We start from the raw sequence: 13,064 nt of genomic DNA, 5'->3' as shown, positions 1-13,064 counted from the left end.
GAATGAAAGATCTCGAGAGGATTGTTTTGCATCCACTCTTTGCTAAATCCATGGCTATAGGGTTTTAAAATAAAAATCCCTATAGTGAAAAGAAGAAAAAGATAAACTCAAAGTTTTTAAATAAAAGGAGCTTCTAGCATATTATTTTCAGCATTAGAGAGTTGGCATCTGCTGTTGGAACCTCTCAGCGTGGGTTCTTGCCCGCTGAGAGGTTGTACAGGCTTCCCTCGTAGTTGATCAGTATTGACCAGTTTTGGGCTGCTTTGGACCAGATCTCAGTAGCTTTGACTAGTTTTATGCAGTTTTGAATAGAGTTGACCGGTCTGCTCAGGTTTGACCAAGCATTAGCCAGGTGTTGTCAAGTGCTTTTTTGAACAGTTTTGAGCAATTTTGACCATTGTTGACAAGAACCCGTAATCCACTGCATAGAGTTGTTAGAGTTTACTTTCCATATATGTATATCAGAGAATGGGGCTGGATACTCCAATCTAGGAGTACCATGTGTGTACATAGAGAGGACAGATATATTCAGATGCCAACTTACTTGGAAATGCACGTCACATGCTCTCAGGATCTCAGTGGGTCATCTCATCACGCGCTTCACATTGCATGACTTGAAAACTGTATGTTGTCACTTGCTTTTGTTGCATGACTTACACAGTTATGGCTTTTGGTGAGTAGGTTGGCTTGCAAGCGATACTAGACTGGATGGTTCACTTTACAGGACTTGGACTCTACACCATCCTCAGCTTGGCTGTAACTCCCTGGCTTCTGTAAGTGCCTTAGTGATCTCCTCCTTGAAATTAGTGAACAGTAGTTCATACGGTTCATGCTGTTTCCCACCAATGCTGCTTTTGTCATTTCACAGGCCATGGGTATCAAAGCTGCCAAGAAGAGATCAGTACGTCTGGAGAAGACGTTTCGATGCCTGGAAATATGGCTCTGGTTTGGACTATCAGCTTTAGCCAATGTGAACAGGTGGCTGAAGCATTGTACACTCTTCTCCAATCATAGAAACCATCATGGGTTTTGAAAAATTTACTTCTGCTTCAAGTCATGTTAGGTCAAATTTCAGGGAGGTGCCAAGCACGACAAAAGCAAAAGAAGATTCATACACACTGTGGAGCTATAAATTTCTGTCTGCTTCATTGGGGATGGCAGCTAAAAACTGTGCCAATTTCCACAGGTTGCAGTTCCTCCTGGGTTACATATCCGTGCCCGCCGTTGCACAGCCACACAGCAACTTATGGCATATACATAAAACTTTACCAGAGTTACCAAGAAGAGAAGTAGGCTCCCAAAAATACATGTTAAGGATAGCTTATTTGATCGTATAGAGGATACATGTAAGAGATTTATGTTGACAGAAAAATGGGCTTTTGGTTTGCCTTCGGAAAAAGAAGGCATGAATAAAATTCCAGTTTAGCCAAGCAAGAAACAAAGTGAGAAACTAAAAATTATTGATGTTTTTGTTATGACTTTCTTTAAGGGGTTTCATATTCACTACTTTTTTCTATTCTTGTAAAATGTGAGATTGAATCCTCTCTCTTTCTCTCATTCTCTCTCTTTCTTTCTTTCTTGACTGAGCTATGCACAGGTCAACGACCTCGACCCAAAGGCCCTTGCTCACACCAATGACCGTGCCATGTTGTGGTGCTCCATGCGAGATATCTTGGAATGATATGCGAGCCTTGTGGTGTTTGTACATGGACCAACCCTAGCATCTCAGCTTTAGCATTTTAGCTTTGTCATTTTCTTTCATTTTAGTACCCACGATGATGTATTCCATGGACATGATGTAATCCTTTTGGTCTCATATGTCATTGTGGCCTTTTGTAGTTGTTAGTATAAGTTTCTCACACGCGCACATATACGCTTTTTCTTTTGTAAAAAGCGTCAATCTATTACTTCCTTGTACAAGGAAAGAAGCCCTACAAAGCAAGGGAAACTTCTTCAAGATTAGAGACAGTGGAAAAACAAGTCTAATTGCAGCTCTTCCATCTCTTTTACTCTATGGCAATCATATAGAGATTACTACAAAAATTGGTGAAAATATGAGTACTTAATCTGTGTAGAGTGAAAGATCAGATGATTGCGGCCAATGCAGAGTGTCTAAAGTGCCTAAACGCGTGTCCAAGTAAGGACATCTACGTATTTTGCCAGTCTCTGGTGATGTCTCCCAAAGATCTAGAAATGTTTGGAGAAGCAACATCCTAGAAATTTGCGAGGCAAAGAAACATATAACTGGAGCACGAAATCTCTGGTATCCAAACAAGCCCTTAGTATGTGTGACACAGTCTCATTGTGATTTGAGTATCTAAAACAAGACACAGAAACTATACTCTTTTGGATAGAGAGTTTCACCAAGTAGCACTCCAACCAAGCATCACCAAAGGAAAACTCTTTGCTTCAATGGCAATTTATTGGTCCAAATATTTTGGAGATTTTGTTTCCACCACTTGGTTGCCATATCCATATCCCAAAGCTTGCTTAATGAGTAGCAGCCCATGGCTCGGGAATTATCAATGTGTATTTCGACAGCATTGAGCTATGACATAGGCACTTTTGGAAAACTAGGCTTATCTCTTTGCAACATCCAATCTAGCAATTTGTATGACATAGGCACTTTTGGAAAACTAGGCTCATCTCTTTGCAATATCCAATCTAACAATTTGTTCTCTTGAATGATAGGGGAATCACTTCAAATTGTTGTAGCAAAGCTCTAATTTTGTGGCAGACAGGTTTGTGATGCATGCCCGAATTCCATATCTTGTGTGCTTGTGAGAATGTAAGTATTCTGCCATCCGGAGAGTCAACATCCCAAATTAGACGTATATTTTTAGTGGAAAGGAAATAGGCTTTCCTTGGATCCTGAATTGTCAGAGGTTCTAAAAAAAATTCTGCTTCAGTGAATGCTCTTTGATCTCAGTGAGTTACCTATCACTGAAGGTCATTCGGACCAATGTAAGTGCTGGAGGATCTTTTTTCAATTAGCAATCATTCTAGAAGTGAAAGAAGAGCTTTGGTATCATCCCTTCCAACTTTCCAAAAAGCAAATACATATGTGAACCATTGCCATTTGTCAAAACATAGTATTTCACGTGCAATACACATAGCTACAATCATTACTGTCCAAGCCTTCTTCTGGGCAAAGAAGGTCGACAATAGAGTTGCTTTTCTTGTCAAAACATAACAACGAATATTGAGAATATTCAGCCCTCCATGCATCTTTGGCGAACAAATCCATTCACACCTCAAGAGCCTAAGAGCTTTCTTTCGATGTTTGGTTTTCCATAGAACTTCCATGGTTCGGGACATGAAAGGAGTGATATGTTTTCTTTGTCCATACCAATAAAGGCAAGAAAAACTGTACATAAGCCATCATAATGGACTATACTATCCTTGGTCGCACATGTAAAGGCTAGGTAGGCAATTTTGCTTTCATAAACCCAATCTGTGGCATCACTAACGGATGCATTCCACCCCAATGGGTAATCCACATGTCTAACAATATTTGTTAATGCATCACTAATGGATGCATTCCACCCCAATGGGTAACCCACATGTCTAACAATATTTGTTAATGGAAAAAACTGTCTAGGCCATAATAAACTATGCCAATTTGATACTCTAAGTGGTAGTAGTTTGGATTTGCAGAAATTGATGAACAATCCTCCAGCTTTCCCAAACAATTGAAGAGCTGGATTTGTAGAAATTGATGAACAATCTTCTAGCTTCCCTAGACAATTCGAGAGCCCTGGTGCCTGCATATCGCAGGGGATGTAGGTTTATATATTTTTAACTTATATATATATGTATATATGTATATGTATATATGTATATATATATATATATATATATATATATATATATATATATATATATATGTATGTATATATATATATATGTATATAAATATAATATTTTTAAGTTTTAAATTTGTGACTTGAGAAAATAAATAGATAAACAAAATAAAAATAAGAGGGTCTTTTATGAATATATGTATATATATATATTTAGGATCCAAGAAAATAGGCTTTCCTTGGATCCTGAATTGTCAAAGGTTCTAGAAAGAACTCTGCTTCAGTGAATGCTCTTTGATCTCAGTGAGTTACCTATCTCTGAAGGTCTTCTAGACCAATGTAAGTGCTGGAGGAGCTTTTTTCAATTAGCAATCATTCTAGAAGTGAAAGAAGAGCTTTGGTATCTTCCCTTCCAACTTTCCAAAAAGCAAATACATATGTGAACATTGCCATCTGTCAAAACATAGTATTTCAAGTGCAATACACATAGCTACAATCATTACTGTCCAAGACTTCTTCTGGGCAAAGACGGTCGACAATAGAGTTGCTTTTCTTGTCAAAACATAACAATGAATATTGAGAATATTCAGCCCTCCATGCATCTTTGGTGAACAAATCCATTCACACCTCAAGAGCCTAAGAGCTTTCTTTCGATGTCTGGTTTTCCATAGAACTTCCATGGTTCGAGACATGAAAGGAGTGATATGTTTTCTTTGTCCATACCAATAAAGGCAAGAAAAACTGTACATAAGCCACATAATGGACTATACTATCCTTAGTCGCACATGTAAAGGCTAGGTAGGCAATTTTGCTTTCATAAACCCAATCTATGGCATCACTAACGGATGCATTCCACCCCAATGGGTAACCCACATGTCTAACAATATTTGTTAATGGAAAAAACTGTCTAGGCCATAATAAACTATGCCAATCCGATGCTCTAAGTGGTGGTAGTTTGGATTTGCAGAAATTGATGAACAATCCTCCAGCTTTCCCAAACAATTGAAGAGCTGAACAATCTTCTAGCTTCCCTAGACAATTAGAGAGCCCTGGTGCCCGCATGTCGTAGGGGATGTAGGTTTATATATTTTTAACTTTTATATATATATATATATATATATATGTATATATATATATATATATATATGTATATATATATATATATATATATGTATATATATATATATATATATATGTATATATATATATATATATATATGTATATATATATATATATATATGTATATATATATATATATAATATTTTTAAGTTTTAAATTTATGACTTGAGAAAATAAATAGATAAACAAAATAAAAATAAGAGGGTCTTTTATGAATATATGTATATATATATTTAGGATTCAAGAAAATAGGCTTTCCTTGGATCCTGAATTGTCAGAGGTTCTAGAAAAAACTCTGCTTCAGTGAATGCTCTTTGATCTCAGTGAGTTACCTATATCTCTGAAGGTCTTCCAGACCAATGTAAGTGCTGGAGGACCTTTTTTCAATTAGCAATCATTCTAGTAGTGAAAGAAGAGCTTTGGTATCTTCCCTTCCAACTTTCCAAAAAGCAAATACATATGTGAACATTGCCATCTGTCAAAACAGAGTATTTCAAGTGCAATACAAAACAGAGTATTTCAAGTGCAATACACATAGCTACAATCATCACTATATCCAACCCTTCTTCTGGGCAAAGAAGGTTGACAATAGAGTTGCTTTTCTTGTCAAAACATAACAATGAATATTGAGAATATTCAGCCCTCCATGCATCTTTAGCAAACAAATCCATTCACACCTCAAGAGCCTAAGAGCTTTCTTTTGATGTCTGGTTTTCCATAGAACTTCCATGGTCTGAGACATGAAAGGAGTGATATGTTTTCTTTGTCCATAACAATAAAGGTAAGAAAAACTGTACATAAGCCATCATAATGGACTGTACTATCCTTAGTCGCACATGTAAAGGCCAGGTAGGCAATTTTTCTTTCATCATAGACTGAATCATTTGCATCATTAACAGATACATTCCACCCCAATGGGTAATCCACATGTCTAACAATATCTGTTGATGGAAAAATCTATCTAGGCCATAATAAACTATGCCAATCCGATGCTCTAAGTGGTAGTAGTTTTGGATTTGCAGAAATTGATGAACAATCCTCCAACTTTCCCAAACAATTGAAGAGCTGGATTTGTAGAAATGGATGAACAATCCTCTAGCTTCCCTAGACAATTAAGAGCCCTGGTGCCTGCATGCCATAGGGGGTGTAGGTTTATATTTTTTAAACTTATATATATATATATATATATATATATATATATATATATATGTATGTATGTATAATATTTTTATGTTTTAAATTTGTGACTTGAGAAAATAAATAAATAAACAAAATAAAAATAAAAGAGGGTCTTTTTTGAGTACACACACACACACACACACACACACACACACACACACACACAAGTTTTTAAATCTTATTAATATAATAAGAAGATTATTATTATTATAGATATATAGTGGAAAATGAAAAAGCAAGTGGAAAAAGCAAAAGGTAAAGCAAAAGGGGGGGGGGGGTTCCTTTTAAAAAAAGAAAAAGAAAAAAGGAGAAAGAAAAAGCAAGGGTTCGTGCACACGATGTGCGGGTATGTGAAAATGGGAGCGTGATTCGGGTGTGCATGTGTGTGTGTGTGTTGCCTGTGTGGTGTAAAAATGTGTGGGTGCATGTGTGAGGTGTATGTGTACATGTGAATGTGGGGGAGTGGTGTATGTACGTGCACGGGTGCAAGAAGTGCAAACATGAGTATGTGGGCACGTGTAGGTGCAAGGGAGGGGGGTGCATGTGCAAGTGCGAATGTGCATGCACAAGAGGTGTTAGTGAATGTGCATGTGTGAATGTGTGGGGTGCACATGCGAGTGCACAGTGTGCATGTGCCCATGCAAATGTGTGTGGGATGCAAATGTGCATGCGCAATGTGGATGTGTGATTGTGTAAGAGTGTGGGCATGGGTGTGCAAGAAAATATGCACATGTGGGTGTACGTGTATGCATGTGCGTGTGCAAATGTGGATGCGCATGTGCATGCAGATGGTGCTCGTGCACGTGTAAATGGGAGCATGTATGCACAATTCCACATGCACAATGTGCAAATAGAATTGGAGTGCATGTGCAAAGGTGGGTGCATGTGCAAGTGTAAGGTGAGCATGCACATGAGAGTGTAAAAATGTGTGTGCCTATGCAAATATGTATGGGATGCAAATATACAACTGAATGTGCACGCCGATGTGGATGTGTGAATGTGTAAGAGTGTGGGCATGGGTGTGTGTAAGAGAATGTGCACGTGCGGTTGCAAATGTGGGTGCATGTGCACGTACAAATGTGAATGTGCATGTGTGAGCAGATGGTGCTTGTGTGCGTGCGAATGTGTAAATGGGTGCGCACATGCGTAATTCAGCATGCTCGATGTGCAAATGTAAATTGGAGTGCATGTGCAAAGGTGTGTGCATGTGCAAGTGTAAGTTATGTATACACGTGCACATGAATGAAAGTGAATGAGCAATTGTAAAGAGCATGTGCACATGCATGTACAAAAAATGGGAGGTATATATGCATGCACGTGTGATGTGTGTGCATGTACGGGGTGAATGGTGGGGTGCATATGGAGGTGTAAGGGTGTGTACACATGTGCATGCGCAAAGGTGTGTGCATATGCAAATGGGTGTGTATGCACATTGTAAATTGGGGTACACAGGCGTGTAGGTGGGCGTGCACATGCGAGTTGAAGTGAATGTGCACGTGCATGTAAATAAATGTGTACATGTGTTTTTAATTGTTTTTAACGTTTCTTTTTATCTTTTTGGGGTTTTGTGTTTTTTATCATTCTCGGTGAAGGTAGTATTGTGACCTTGAGTGAGGGGGGTTTTTATGTTACATATGTACACATGGGCTTAAGGATCAAGCACTTAGAGAGGCGAAGAATTGTGTGTCCATCCATGATAAAACCATGGATGCCATTGCGGTTGGCTATTCTAGGATGCTTAATTAAGCTGTCTTTCCAATTCCAGCTTGCGAGTTGGTGTTGTGGAATGGCACACATAGGTGTTGTGGGGTCATGGTGATCTTTTGAGCTTTGGGTTGCTTGGGGGTGCCATGGAATTGTGTGTATGGTTCTCATTGGTGTTTACTAGGTATTGAGGACGTCGCCTGGATCTTTTTATCTTTCGGGGTTGTGTAAACATAGCGAGAGGGACCCACACAGATGGGTTCCCTTCGTAGAATCCCTGGGCTTCTACCACCATGACGGTGATCCAATGGGGCTCAAATTTTAGGTAGAACACTATAGTTGCATGGGGCTCCCACTTGGTAGATCTCTGCTCTTGTGGTTGGGCTTTGGGCCAAATGGTGATTGCCACTTGCATGGGTATTGTAATTTTCGTGGCTAGCCATGGTACTCTTGGATAACCCATTTTTTCTTAGTGACATCCTATTGAGATTGATGTTTAGGGGGTGGTCTTTGTCTTCACCGCCGGTAGTAAGATTTTGGATCTTCATAGTGGTTTGAGAGGGTGGCCAACACGTTGAGGCGTTGTTGAGAGATCGAGTTCAACTAGTATTGCAGACATTGATGACCCGCCTGGTTGATAGCTTCTACACTTAGGCCATTAGCACGATTGGTGATATTATGGTTTATATGCTGTCCCAATGGACAACAAGCCATGTGAGAGCCATATTTAGATTACTAGACATAGCATAGTCATAGTGCCGGCTTATATAGTCGGGTTCACAATATGGATCGACTTGTATGCGACAGTAGGAGAGTACTTTCCCTTATAATATGTGACTCTTATCTTTTTAGTTAGAAGAGAAAAAGATAGAAAAAAATTCAACCGTCCATCTCTCTCGTGTCTTGCTCTCTCTTTTGTGTGTGGTGGGGGATATATGTTTATGTGACTGGTTCACATATAGTTGTAGTATACCATGTTTACAGTACCATTGAATTGGAGGTTGTAGGTTTTTTGCAGTGTAGAAGCTTTTTGAAAGCACCATTTGGTAAGTTGTTGTAGGTAATCATGTTTGACCGTTGTGTGGACAAAATAGGAGTTGGTAATGTGTACATACGTGTGCATGGCATGTGTGAAGGTTTTTCTTTTGAGAGCGTTGCCAGGTGTACAGAGTAAATGGTTTCGATGTGAGCATGTACAGGCCTGTCCGGTGAGAGGTCCACTGGAGATGATATCAGCTACTCGGTCGTCTTGAAGTGTGTGCGCGTCCAAGAAATAGAATGGGCATCGAAGCTGTGTTTGAAGGTGTATGGAGGCTTGGGCCATAAAATATTGATGTGGCCAATGTAGCTTGAGCATAAGTGTGAAAAAAGAATATGATTGCGGCCATTTTGTAGGCCTTAAAAGAAATAAAAATAAATAACGTGGCCAGCTGGTGGTATGCGTGGAGGTTTAAAAGGCTGCCAACGAAGAAGTCCAGAAGCTGGTGAAGCATGGAAGTCGGCAGCTGCCTGCAGATAAAGGTGAAGGTCGCCTTGTGATTGTTTTTGGAGAGGACTCTCTGGCCTAACTGCAGGACAGAACCAAAAGGAAGGCTAGCGCAGAATAGCGGTGTGGCTGCTGGCGACTGAGAGAGGAAGCGGGCTCTTGGGTGCAACAAGAGGGACTGTAGAGGAAAGCGCAGCTGCGCGTATATGCAAAGATAGGAAGGGTGTGTGGCCATCGCGTAGAGGCTGGGGCCTCCTTTGTGAAGTGCAGCCATAGACGAGTAAAGCAAGTGCAGTGGTTTGCAGAGAAGCTGAGCGTGGGTTGGCGTTTGTGTTGGGTTTTGGAGAGCTCACAAACTGCAGAGGAGCTGCCTTGGGTACGTGAAACAGCGGCTGATGATGCTGCGGGTGACTGGGTGCGCAGACGTGTGGGCTTGTGAGGGGTAGCAAGGACAGAGCCAATGTTGGAAGAGAAGCCGCCTTGTTACGGGGTCTCTCAGGTGATTCTGCAGAGGAGCGCTGGTCGACTGGGAGCAGCTATGATTGGCGTTAAGGTAGCTGCTTGTGAAGTGCAGGGCACAGAAGGCGTCAAAGGTGGATGGGCTGACAGCGCAAGGGAAAGGCGCAGGTGCTGCTGGTAAAAAGCTGGGCTGGTGAGGCTAGCCGTGTGGGAGCTAGTGGAGTAACTGGCGTCAAGGTGAGAGATGGGCTGTTTGTGAGACAGGTGGGCAGTGGCTTCGAGAGCAGAGAGGCTGACAAGCTTGGTGAAGCCGTGTGAAGGAGAGCTAGCGATACGAGGAAGGTGAAGGCCGGCTGGCGCAGCTGATGGTGGACAAGGCCGACAGGCTAGCGAAGAAGATGAGTGTTTGGTGATTGTCTGCAGGTGAAGACAGCCGATGGACTGGTGACAGAGGAGCGTGGAATGCAGCTGAAGATAGCAGGAGAGCAGAGGGCACTGGTGAGAGTGGCTGGTGGCGACTGAGGGAGAACCGCCTAGAAGAAGGCAGTGACTAGCACGTCAGCAACAAAAGGCTGCTTCCACTAGTAGTGTGCATTGGGCCAGGAAGACAGAAAAAGAGAGCGACTAGGTCTAGGAATGTTTGAGCAAAAGGGAGAGAGAGTGGTTTCTCTGGTAAATTATCCTCTTCTGGAGACTCAGGCTAGAGTTATAAATTCTCTTGATTAGCTGTGGTTGGTGTTTGGTGATGCCAGAAAGTTTTATTGTTTTCTTTGTTTGTTTGGGTACAACTTGTGACAGCAAGATCTGAAATATAAATCTTGTTCATGCTCTTGGGCCTGGTTTTCTGGTGTGTTTTCTATATGTGTGTGGAAGTGTGGCACCCTATAAGGGCGTGAACAGCTTTACTGCTTCAGTGCCATCACTTTTTGGTGCCTCCACAGAGGAGCAGATTTCCTCTGGTTTGTGAAAGAAGACAGGGGCTGTGTGAAGCAAGATTTGGAAAGATGGCTCAAGATTTTTCGGAGTATTGGGGATTGCCACAGGAGAATGCAGTCAGGTTTCTGGAGAAGATGGAGTTTACAGCCTTGATGAAAGACAGGGCAACCTCGGAGATCCTCTCTCAGATTTTGACTTATTGCTTGCAGGGTGATGCAAAAACATGGCTACAGATGTTTGTGACTACACACAGGAACATTCATCAACAGGATCCTGAGTACCGTGTAGTCAGAGCTGCATTTTTGGCACAGTTTGCCCGTGTGAGGAGTCCGAATGAAGTGTGGAAGAAGTTGTGTAACATTCAGCAGAAGGACGGTCAGGATGTGGATCAATATCTGATAGAGTTTGGTAGACTCTGGAGTCTATGGTGTGAAGCTTTGATTCCTGAAGTACCCCCGTAGATGATAAAGAGAGACCGGTTTGTGGCTGGTCTGGAGCCAACCCTCCGTCTGAAGGTGGAGCTGAAGAACCTGGATCGCTTTGAGGAGGCTGTCAGAGTAGCTCGAGAGAAGGAGTGGAAGGTGAAGCGTCTGAAGCAGATGGGAATACAGGAAGAGCCGAGGAAGTTTGTGAAGATGCCAGAGATTGAGAGTATACATCCTGAAAGGGAAGCTGCTGTTGTTCCTGAATAGGAGGACACCTTGAAGAGGGACATACATGATGCAGTGGAGCTCATGAAGTCTCAAAGTTTGAATTGGATGGAAGCAGGTGGAAAGGGAAGAAGCCGAGGTGCACCAAATAATAGAAGAGACAATATGTCAACAGGTGAAGGGAATGTGGGAGGAACAGGGAGAGGACGGGGCTACTATTTAAGCAATGTCCAATGCTGGAACTGTGGGGAACGGGGACATATCAGCCCTCAATGTGACAAACCGTCCAGAGCAGGTGGTGGAATGTATCCTGTGATGCAGAGGACTAATGATAGATCGGAGGATCATAGTGTTGAAGTAAAAGATCCAAATCAACCCTCTACCAGTGGAGTTAAATGGGAAGATAAAGGAAAGGGACCGGCTCTCAGCCTGATAGGAGTAGAGGCCATTCCAGAGATTATGCCTGTGGCAAAGAGGACGAGTACAATGGCAGAACCTGAACCATCTTCTAAGAAAGGTAAACATGTCCAATTTGATATAAGCCCTCAACCAGAGAAGAAGAAGAGGAAGCCAAGAAGACATTATAAAACTTCAGATTTGCATATTGGTCAAGGTCAGGAGGAGTATACATTGATGGGAGATTTAAAGGGAAGGGTAGCCAATATAACTTTTGCCCAATTGCTTGGATTGTGTCCGAAGCTTAAGAGAGAGTGGAAGAAGTTGGCAAATCCGAGGAAAGTAAATGAGCAGGAGCCCACACAAGGCGAAATGGAGCTGATGTCTGTGGAAGACCTTCCTGATATTTGTCCATCAGTTGATGCTTGGTGTGTAAGTGTGAGTGTTGGAGAAGCATATGTTGATGGCGGTGCACAAATCGGTGTAATGACTCAGTCCTGTATGGAGAGATTGGGGTTAAGGCTGAATGCTAGTTCTGATTTTACACTCCGTTTGGCAAATCATGCAAAAGTGAAGTGTCTGGGTATATGTACAGAAGTGTCAGTGACTGCTTTTGGTGTGGTTTGCAACATAAATTGCCATATTATGCCAGCTGGTTTGGGAGCTTATCCACTGATTTTGGGCAGACCTTGGCTCAGATAGGTGGGTGCCATCCAAAATTGGAGAAGAGGGACTATAATAGTACATAATAAGAGAGGAAGAGCCAGGAAGTTCAATATGAGTAGTAAGCGGGAAATGAAGAGTGAGCCTGAAGAAACAAGTGCTGATGAGTACACAGATAGTGAAACTGAAGAAGAGAGTTCTACTTCTGATGATGAGAGCTAGGTATCATTTATAATGAAGGAAAAAAATGAGCATGTGCAAGCTTGAAGAGGAGTTAAGGGAAGCAGAAGAGAGCAGACTTGAAGATATGGACAGTCTGATGCAGCCTCCATCATCCAGTACTACAGAGAAAGAGAAGCTGTTACAAGGCATGCTGAATCCTAGATTGCAGCCAGTGGAGAAAGAAGAGTATATGAAGGTAATACATAAATTCCCTCATTTGTTCATTACTTCATATGAAGAAATCCGAGGATTCAAATGTGAACCAATGCGCCTATAGTATTGAAAGAGGGTGTGAGGCCAGTGTTTCAGAAACTGAGGAGGATAAATAGAGAGCTATTGCCTGTATTAAGAGAGGAGTTGAGTAAGTTGTTAAAAGCAGGGTTAATTTATCTAGTAGATCACTCAGATTGGGCAAATCCAGTGGTCTTTACTCCAAAGCATACAG

At 41.5% G+C, this 13,064-nt stretch overlaps 1 protein-coding gene across 1 annotated transcript in view; it reads left to right on the top strand.

Annotated features, from left to right (window-relative positions):
- Positions 1 to 1,375, top strand: part of LOC147637667 (Lycopene beta/epsilon cyclase protein) — a 76,766-nt gene extending 75,391 nt beyond the window's left edge. Inside the window, 2 exon segments of the mRNA XM_086799005.1 lie at positions 682 to 773; positions 869 to 1,375. Of these exon segments, the coding sequence (XP_086655131.1) occupies positions 682 to 773; positions 869 to 965 (189 nt within the window). The 3' untranslated portion in view covers positions 966 to 1,375.
- Positions 1,376 to 13,064: the final 11,689 nt, after the last annotated feature.

This window comes from Cibotium barometz, chromosome 6 (genome assembly GCF_041138505.1).
Source record: "Cibotium barometz isolate CiBa-2024 chromosome 6, ASM4113850v1, whole genome shotgun sequence".
Classification (NCBI taxonomy): Eukaryota; Viridiplantae; Streptophyta; class Polypodiopsida; order Cyatheales; family Cibotiaceae; genus Cibotium; species Cibotium barometz.
This window is presented reverse-complemented; position numbering and strand designations above follow the sequence as displayed.